The sequence below is a fragment of the Lolium perenne genome, chromosome 2 (genome assembly GCF_019359855.2).
Source record: "Lolium perenne isolate Kyuss_39 chromosome 2, Kyuss_2.0, whole genome shotgun sequence".
In the NCBI taxonomy this organism is placed as follows: domain Eukaryota; kingdom Viridiplantae; phylum Streptophyta; class Magnoliopsida; order Poales; family Poaceae; genus Lolium; species Lolium perenne.
Genome location: NC_067245.2, coordinates 308,863,673 through 308,873,953, shown reverse-complemented (window position 1 = coordinate 308,873,953; position 10,281 = coordinate 308,863,673). Strand labels below are relative to the sequence as shown.

General features: G+C 48.0%; 1 protein-coding gene across 1 annotated transcript; it reads left to right on the top strand.

Moving 5' to 3' along the window:
• Positions 1-1,830: 1,830 nt before the first annotated feature.
• LOC127336893 (probable inactive receptor kinase At5g67200) lies at positions 1,831-7,280 on the top strand. Its single transcript, XM_051363755.2, has 2 exons — positions 1,831-3,449; positions 6,372-7,280. Exons 1-2 carry the CDS (start codon positions 1,886-1,888, stop codon positions 6,932-6,934), a joined length of 2,127 nt encoding a protein of 708 aa, XP_051219715.1. The 5' UTR covers positions 1,831-1,885; the 3' UTR covers positions 6,935-7,280.
• Positions 7,281-10,281: the final 3,001 nt, after the last annotated feature.

Sequence of the window (10,281 nt, the reverse complement as noted above, 5' to 3'; positions counted from 1 at the left end):
CTCCAGTAGCCCAGAACAGAGGATTCGAGGTCCAGATGGTGGTCTCTGGAATCCGGTCAAGCATGCGTGACACAACAAGACACGAAATCAAAAAAGGAGAAAGCGAGCAGACGCTGGCCGCCTGCCGACGAAAGTGCGCCGATGGTTTTACCGCTAAGTGAGGCAGACACGTCGGGTCACGCAGTCCGATCGGGTTTGTGTTTCTCAAGGAACAGTACAGTGGCAGCAGTAAAACTCAGCAACGTTAACGGTTAGCAGGAGTAACCACCAACCAGCAACGTCACCCCGCCGGACGTCAACGGCTATTTTTCAAACACTCGCCGTGGTGGTAACGGTACTCAGCCTGAGTGCGTCGTTTAAGGGCAGCTCCAACGGATGGCCGTAAACTGATTTGGTGTTCGATCCTATCTGCGGAAAACGAAAGCCGGGCGGAGCGTGTGATCTGCAAACGGATCGCGTCTCGCGGGTAGGTCCGTTCGGGGCCTTTTCAGCATGAATTTGAAGGGCTTTGCGGTCCAGTGGATAGCCCGCGCGAGTATCCGTTCGTCCCGCCTCTCCAGCCGGATACACAACATCTTCAGTCGCATCCCAAAACGACGTCCGGCAAAAATGTTGGATTGGTCGTTTGGACGCCACGGCGTCATGCCGCTTTGGGGGGCTCCTGTTTCTAGCTGCGTCTCTCAAACGTGACTTCTCAACAAAAAGCAAGTGTAAAAGTTGTGTCGGCGTCTCTGATAGAGCCTCTATACACATGGGATAGGCTAGAAACGCCGGACAATATTTGGGGCACGTTCGGACTGGAGCGGCCTTTGGAGCGCGCCGACTGGAAGAGTTAAGTGTTTGACGTCCCTCAAATCCCTTTGGAGAACGCTTTGGGGGATGCAGCTGGAGATGCTCTTAGAACTACCCTTCCAACTTCCACCCCTAACATCACTGTAGTTTGCAACGTCGACTCGGCCATCATATCGTAGGAAGACACGTTCGAGCCTCTCGCCGCCACTATTGGGTGGCCTTATTATAGCCCTTGTCGAGGCCTACACCCCTGTCGTCACCACTCGTGGCCCGCGCCGCCGCAATCTGTTCGATCAATTTCCTCACCAACCGAAAAGGTAGTTTGCAGCCTTGCTATCCACTTCTTTTTGTGCATACACATGAAAATCATTGCTCACAGAGCGGTATATACCATCATACATCATGGCAGATAGTTCGAACGAGTTTTTTTCTACGAGTACGCCAGACACATCTCGAACGAGTCTTGTCATGATAGCGAGATTTGGCGGCAGTGGCTCTTCTCGTCCATGATTGCGATGATGATAGGGAGATCCAGGCGACCGTAGATCATAAGGATGTGATTTTGAAATTAACATTTTGATCTTTTAAAAAATTACAAAATAAAATCTTAGATATACAAAATTGCCTTCTACGTGAGCGTAAAAAACCAATGTGAAATATTATGTATTCTGTCCAATGAGATTTGATGCTAAAGAAAAACCTTTCGTACATACTGTCAAAGCCAGCGACCGAGCGCAGCAGGTAGAAAGAATGTTTTGGGTGTATCCGAGCTTGTATCACGTGCACCGCAGTCGACAGGTTTTTCTTTAGGTGTACAACATTGTACTCTACGATGTACTACCTCGCGACGATGATTCGATCACGTCCTGCACTGCACTGCTACCGTTCTTCTCGGTGGAATCATCGCGTTTAAACTCGAAAGGAGGTGAATTTTTATTGTGTCCGTACGTTTATTCTGGAGGAAACAGACACTGACCACCACGTGACACGGCGACTGCTCTCTGACCCACCCACCCGACCGCCCCGCACCTCGCCACTCTCCCACACCACTGAAATCCACCACCTCCCCAACCTCCAAAACCCCAAACCAACCATGCCGCCGCCGCTCCCCCTCCTCCTCCTGCTCGCCGCCGTCGCCACCGCATCCGCCGCTTCCACTCCGCACTCGCAGCCCACGTTGCCAGCGCCGGCACCCTCCTCCGCCACCAAAGGCGGCGGGGCCGCGTCGCACTCACAGCCCACGATACCCGCCGGCCACGCCGCGCCCCCGTCCGCCACGCTGGCCTCAGCCCCGCCGCCGCAAGCCGCGCTCCTGGCCGCCTTCCTCGCCAAGGCGGACCCGACCTCCCACCTGCGCTTCCCGCTCGCCGCCACCCCCTGCGCCCACCCGGGCGTCACCTGCGACGGCGGCGGCGGCCAGATCACTCACCTCGTCCTCGAGCAGGCGGGCCTCAACGGCACCTTCCCTCCATCCACCCTCTCCAACCTCGCCGAGCTCCGCGTGCTCAGCCTCAAGTCCAACGCGCTGCACGGGCCCATCCCGGACCTCTCCGCGCTCGCCAACCTCAAGGCGCTCTTCCTCGCCGGCAACCGCTTCTCGGGCCCCTTCCCCGCCTCGCTCGCCGCCCTGCGCCGCCTCCGCTCCCTCGACCTCTCCGGCAACCGCCTCGCCGGCGCGCTCCCGCCCGGCATCGAGGCCGCCTTCCCGCATCTCACCGCCCTCCGCCTCGACGCCAACCACTTCGACGGCCCCGTGCCCGCCTGGAACCAGTCCTCCCTCAAGCTGCTCAACGTCTCCTACAACAACTTCTCCGGCCCCGTCCCCGTCACCGCCTCCATGGCCACCATGGGCGCTGCCGCCTTCGCCGGCAACCCCGGCCTCTGCGGCGAGGTCGTCCGCCGCGAGTGCCACCTCCTCTTCTTCCACGCCGACGGCTCTCCCACCACCACCACCCCGGGCCAGACCACCGACCAAACCCCGCCACACGATGGCAACACCCTGCCGGAGCCAGACACGTCCGCGCCACGCGCGCACCGAACGAAAAAGAGGACCACCGCGCTGGCTCTCGCGGCTGCCCTGTCATCCCTCGCGGCCGCGCTCCTCGTCTGCGCCGTAATCGCCGCGAGGAGGAGGGGCAGGCGGAAGCACAGGCGGCCGAGCACCGCGGCGTACCCGAGCCCCAAGAAGAGCGCGGCGGCGGCCTCGCAGGTGAGCAGGGAGCTGGACAACGCCGACATCGGCTACGTGGAGTGCGTGCGCGACGACGACGACCAGGCGGCGGCCATGATGATGCCGGAGGAGAAGGCGCGCCGCCTCGGCCGGAGCGGCTGCCTCACCTTCTGCGCGGGCGAGGCCACCAGCTACAACCTCGAGCAGCTCATGCGCGCGTCCGCGGAGGTGCTCGGCCGCGGGAGCGTCGGCACCACGTACAAGGCCGTGCTCGACGGCAGGCTCGTGGTCATCGTCAAGAGGCTCGACGCCGCCAAGATTGGACCGGCGGCCTCGGAGCCGGAGACCTTCGAGCAGAACATGGATGTGATTGGGCGGCTGCGGCATCCTAACCTCGTGCCGCTGCGGTCGTTCTTTCAGGCCAAGGAGGAGCGGTTGCTCGTGTACGACTACCAGCCCAATGGCAGCCTTCACTCTCTCATCCATGGTAAGTTCACTTGTTGCTCCTCTGACTCTGAATCTATGAGTATTTAGCCTGCTAGCTCATAGTTGCATTGGACTGGATTGCTGCAATTATGTTTGAATATGCAATTCTAGCAGTGGATTACTGTTAGAGTGGGCTAGGCTGTCATTACTTTTACAGTACACATTGTTCATCCTAACATGGCAAGAGGAATTGAGATTCACAAGACTGGCCACGTGAAATTTCTGCAGCTGAATGATTGTACCTTGGGTGGACCTATGTATGATTTGCTAGCTTTGTGCTTTATGGGTTCATTGCCACGCCTTTTTGTTTCAAGTTATTAAACGAAATAATTATACAGCCATTAAGTGTTCACCACACGACCATGTGGTGTGGGATTGAACATTAGTAGGGGCCTCATATTGTGCATGGAATGGCCCCCTCTTAGTAACATGTCATCACAGTTGTAGACCAAACATTGGTTTCAATTCAGTAAAGGGAAACCATGAATGCATATAGCACCTATGCAAGGTCATGTGGAGGGATAACGAAGTGGAATATATGCAGTTTCACCAACATTGATTTGAGAAAGTGAAATTAGAACAACATCCGATTACCAATAGCAATTGGTAACAGTTCGTCTGATGTTTTACAGGCTCAATGCTGAGCTTAGAATCACCATGAAGAGCATAATAGTAGCAATTGCTTGTTAAATAGTGGGTTTAGATGATATATTATATACTAATTGGTGAATTTGGTGCAAACAGAAATGCACAAGTTGATCATCCTCAAATACTGGTTTTAGGGAACAACTAGCAGTGCGGCCCTCGCAAATGCGAGGGCAACATCTTAATTTTATTAGTATTTGTAATTGGCTCACAAAGATACTGGCTGAAGTTCAAATTCAGGTAAACCAAGCTTTTCGATGTCATGATATGGAACTATTGAATCCCTAATTTGATTATCCTATATATGGTAGCTTAAACGGGGAAACATTTTTAATCATTTTTAATTTTGTGAACTCACTTATTTTTGTTACTATCCTACTCTCTTCGTTTCATAATAAAGCCATTAAGCTGGTTTGCTTCACTTGTTGCCCCTCTGAATCTGATTAGTATTTAGGCTGCTACCTCATAATTTCATTGGACTGGGTTGCTGCAATTATGTTTGAATATGCAATTCTAGTGGATTACTGCTAGAGTGGGCTAGGCTGTCATTACTTTTAGACTACACATTGTTCACCCTAACACTTACATGGCACGAATTGAGATTCAGAAGACTGGCCACGTGAAAATTCTGCAGCACACAATGAGTGTACCTTGGTTGGACCAATGTATGATTTGCTAGCTTTGTGCTTTATGGGTTGATTGCCACGCTTTTTTTTGTTTGAAGTTATTAAACGAAATAATTAAACAGCCATTGAGTGTTCACCGATCTAGCACACGACCAAGTGATGTGGGCTTGAATATTAGTAGGGGCCTCATCTTGTGTGTGGAATGGGCCCCTCTTAGTAAATAGTAACATGTCATCACAGTTGTAGACTAAACATTGGTTTAAATTCAGTAAAGGGAAGCAATGAATACATAGCACCTATGTAATGCCAAGTGGAGGGATAACAAAGCGGAGTATCTGTAGTTTCACCAACATTGATTTGAGAAAGGTAAATTGGAAAAACAGGCAATTACCAAATAGCAATTGGTAACTCCTCGTGTGATGTTTTACAGGCTTTACTGATCTTGGAATCACCATGAAGAGCATAATAGTTGCAATTGCTTGTTAAATAGGGGGTTTAGATGGTAAATTATATACTAATTGTTGAATTTTAGGAAACAATAGATTAGGAGTACATGCCTCATACTTGTGGCGGTTGCAATGTGTGCTGGTTCTTGGGACCAACATAGTACACACTTGGGGCGGTTTTCTATTTTCTTACAGCAGTGGAAATTGGCACTAGTGTTTCAAAATGCAGTGAAAGCAGTTTTATTCTTTCGCTGTGTATGTTGCTCTGTCTTTGAACCTTCATCCGGTTATGAACGTGATAAACTATATGTATAGGATTAACCGTATATATGTGTATTATACTATACTGTACCCTGTATTATGTACCTCTTTGTGTACCATATATATAAAGAGAGGAGGCCTGCCGTATGAGCAATGCAATACCCTACCCTACCAAATCAATCTACCGTTTTGTCAAAACGTGATATGTAATTGCTATCTTCTGTTTATTAATATATTCCCTTTATCGAAACATGAACGTGCTATGCATACTATGCCCAAATAACACAATTTCTTATGAGCATGTTGCACAAATCTTCACAAGCCTGTACATATCAGGATATTAGTATAACCTTTACACATTCTTGCGACAGTAAGTAATAATGTTTTAACTTCACAAACTATGTAAAGGTAATAGAGGTAGCAAATTTGATTTCAGAAAAGTAAATTGGGAGAACATGCAAATGTTTTATGGGTTTGTTTACTGAACTTGCAGTCACCATTAAGAGCATATCGGAAACAGTTTTATGCCTTTTCTATATTTTTTGTGGATAATGGGTGCTGTATTACTTAAAAGGTTTAAACATTACACCCGGCCTCTGCATACTAAGATGCACACATCCGAAACAAGTCAAGCAAACAAAAAAAAGGCACTAGTTCCTTTTTTATGACAGTAAAAATGGGTAAATGTTTTTCAATGTAGTAATATAATAGGTTTAGTCGTCTGATTTGCTAGTTGCATTGGTTATGAACATCCAAACACTTGTAACATGCTATCTAAACTCCAGGTAAGCATCACATGCATAACTCTTCAGAGATGAATATATCAAGATATTATCAACATGTCCTTTACACATTCATAGGATAGTAAGTAGTAATGTTGTAGCTAGTGGGACTAGAAAATTTCCAGTGGTGCTTATTATCTCAACAAGCTAAAATCAATTGCAGGTTCCAGGTCATCCCGGGCAAAACCACTTCATTGGACTTCATGCCTAAAGATAGCTGAAGATGTTGCACAAGGCCTTGCTTACATTCATCAGGCATCTCGACTTGTTCATGGAAACATCAAGTCTTCCAATGTCCTGCTTGGTTCAGACTTTGAGGCTTGTCTTACCGACAACTGCTTGTCATTCCTGCTTGAATCATCAGAAGTCAAAGACGATGCTGCTTACAGAGCACCTGAAAATATGAACTCCAACAGAAGGCTAACCCCCAAATCAGACGTCTATGCTTTTGGCGTCCTTCTCCTTGAGCTCCTTAGCGGCAAGACACCTCTTGAGCACTCGGTCCTGGTGGCAACCAATCTCCAGACCTATGCCTTGTCAGCAAGGGAAGACGAAGGAGTGGATAGCGAGCGCCTCTCGATGATTGTTGACATTGCATCTGCTTGTGTTCGGTCCTCGCCAGAGAGTCGGCCAACTGCATGGCAGGTCCTCAAGATGATTCAGGAGGTGAAGGAAGCAGATACAACTGTTGACAATGAGGACACTGATCTTACTAGCAACTCCTAGTCATGTTATGGATAAAATCGACCATGTCCAGAGCGGTGGATGCATCATCCCAAGCAATGAATAGTAGCTAAATGCAGTTTTCCTCTGCCTAGAAAAGCTAATGGAAGAGTGTTAATGGTGTAAGAGCATGGATGTGGGTCATGATCTCTCTGACTGGTATCTTTTGAGCTCCAAAATCTGTAACATATGTTAGGTTTTTTTCCTAGTTTATGGATGTTGTGATCATGCTGTTGTTTTTTTAGCACCAATCTTAAGTGTGGACATCTATAATGCTTATGTTAGTAATAGTGATTAAAGACCAAAGTAATAGTGTGTTAACAATTAGCCAGTTGTATTTGTTTTTTTAGCACCAGTCTTCTATACGGGGATTAATAGCAAGGTAAAGACCAAAGTAATGTAGTGTGTTAAGAATTAGCTCTTGTTCTGCATCAGTACATCATATGTTATAGAGGGAGTATTGATCAACTCTATTGCCAGTTTTGTTTCAGATATTTTAGTTGCATGGTGCCAAGGTTACTCGGAAAGTGTCTTCTGGGCACCATGAAGTTGCCCAGTCACGCTGCAGAGTTGTTCTGCACCGTTGCAAGAATTGCCCACCACACATTTTGTTATTGAAGATTCCGCTCTCCATTCACGCCGTTTTGTGGGATATGAAATTCTTCATGTGGTGCTAGGAGCAACAGGTGACATTATGCTGCAACTTATCTTTGAGCTTTAGAGCCTCTCTACGAGCCGAGGCTTCAAATGACGCCAGATCAGTGAGGCCTTCAAACATCAACGCCCAAAAAAGGCCGTCGTTCAGATTATCACGGCACACCACCACGACCTTGCCCCTATTGAGAAGAGAATTTGAGATCCTTCGAGGTTCCCTCGTCGGGGCTGAAGATTATGAAGGATCACGATACTGCAATCACCTGATTACCGATGCTTCTCAATCCTACATGCATTACGTCGTTACCCGTTACTATACCAGAACATCCATAGATCGAGAGACATACGACTTTCGCAGAATTGTTCGACTTTCATTTGTTGGGCTTGTTTACTTTGATTTGCTTTATTATATAACTACTCGATCTCTATTTATGCTCGTTCAAAAAAGATCTTTATTTATGCACCAATACTGTACTACTGGCTAAGTTGTGCTAAATGTCTCGACATATTCTAAGATCTGGTTGTACTAGTTGGTAGGTACATGACATGCATATTAGGGCCTGTTTGGTAGCCTAGGGCTCCCTTGGTTCGCATGTGGGGCACAGTTTTTGATCCGTTTGGTTTCCCATTGTTGCATCACATGGTTCTTAAAATACCGTTGGACAACACCCGGGAGAAACGCCCGAATCGGCCGTTTCCAGCAAACCACCCAAATATCGCATGGAGCTGATGCACGAGCGGGGACGAGGAGTGAGATGGTGCGAGCTGCGGCGCGCATCGGAGAAAAGCGAAAAAGGGGGGTGGGAAGGATTCTGACATCTCCCGACACTCCCTATCATCTATTTCTATCCCATCCTCCACTCTCCCCCAAATTTCGAGCTCCACCTCCCGTCCGCTAGCAGGTAAGCGACACACAGATGTCCAGTGGGCGACGGCGGCATCGGCGACTGCATCTCGACTTCATCTTCTTCCTCGTGCAACACTTCTTCACCTCCGGTGATGACTGTCAGGAATCCCTCACCCCGGTTACTCGGTTATGCTTAGATCTTGGTTAGGAGTTGTTAGATCTTGCCTAGGGTTTGATCTTGTTGCTACGGTTAGTCCTAAATAAGGCGATTAATCATGATCTTGCTAGGGTTTGTGTTGGCCACATTTTCCATTCCTTGTTTGTCCCAAATGGGGTGAGTTATCATGATTTTGCTAGGATTTGTGCTGTGTACTACGATATGTGTAGGAATCCTTCTGTGATGACTTTAGCCAGTCTCTTGTCTGGATTGGGGACTCCCGGATCCCGTCACAAGTTGCCGATTCACATCCCCCTATGAGGCCTAGGTGTTGGTCACCCCTTTGCCGACCGGCAATGGGCCTGTGGTTGATCTCGTGGCTCATGTAGTGGCAGAGGTGGCGGTTAGGATGACAGCCACAAAGAGGAGCAATGGCAAGAACCACACTGACGCGGACAAGGTCGTGAAGGCCTCACATAAGGGGAAAGTGTCCATGAAATTGCCCCCTTCATATATAGCTTCATCTTTGAGAAGATGTGCGTCTTGATCAAGAGCGGAGTGAGAACTGACAAAGGATTCAAGTAAGTTCATCTGACTGTTGTGGCGAAGGCCCTCTTTGAATACTGTGGTGTCGATGTTAGCTCCACTCAGGTGTACAACCACCTGAGGAAGTGGCGGCAGAGGTGGCTCATCGTCAGCAGGCTTCACGATCTAAGCGAAGCTCAGTGGTGCGACGAGAGCAAACGCATCATCCTTGAGGCTGAGCACTACCACGGGCACGTCACATAGCATGCTCTGTCCACCTCACTAACTTTTTTCATCAAAAAATTGCACAAGTAACATTGTTCCTTCATATGGTAGGATCACCCAACGGATGCGGAGTTCCCGAATGTGCCCATTGCGAACTATGACGAGATGCGTGATTGTTTGATAGGGGAAACTCTCCCGGTATTGATTTCTACTTGTTATTGATGCTATTGAGTGAAACCATTGAACCAAGGTTTATGTTCAGATTGTTATTCATCATCATATCACCTCTGATCATGTTCCATATGATGTCTCGTGAGTAGTTCGTTTAGTTCTTGAGGACATGGGTGAAGTCTAAATGTTAGTAGTGAATTATGTTGGGTAATATTCAATGTTATGATATTTAAGTTGTGGTGTTATTCTTCTAGTGGTGTCATGTGAACGTCGACTACATGATACTTCACCTTTATGGGCCTAGGGGAATACATCTTGTACTCGTTTGCCAATTGCGGGGTTGCCGGAGTGACAGAAACCTAAACCCCCGTTGGTATATCGATGCAGGAGGGATAGCAGGATCTCAGAGTTTAAGGCTGTGGTTAGATTTATCTTAATTACTTTCTTGTAGTTGCGGATGCTTGCAAGGGGTATAATCACAAGTATGTATTAGTCTTAGGAAGGGCGGTGCATTAGCATAGGTTCACCCACACAACACTTATCAAAACAATGAAGATTAATCAGCTATATGAAGCGAAAGCACTAGACTAAATTCCCGTGTGTACTCAAGAACGTTTGGTCATTATAAGTAAACAAACCGGCTTGTCCTTTGTGCTAAAAAGGATTGGGCCACTCGCTGCAATTATTTCTCTCGCACTTTACTTACTCGTACTTTCATCTGCTACACTAAAACCCCCTGAATACTTGTCTGTGAGCATTTACAGTGAATCC

What these genes read in the sequence shown, in the direction of transcription:
- LOC127336893 (XM_051363755.2), top strand. Translation starts at nt 1,886, where the DNA reads ATGCCGCCGCCGCTCCCCCTCCTCCTCCTGCTCGCCGCCGTCGCCACC. An exon ending in CCTTCACTCTCTCATCCATG is followed by an intron (nt 3,450 to 6,371) that starts GTAAGTTCACTT and finishes AATCAATTGCAG; the next exon opens with GTTCCAGGTCATCCCGGGCA.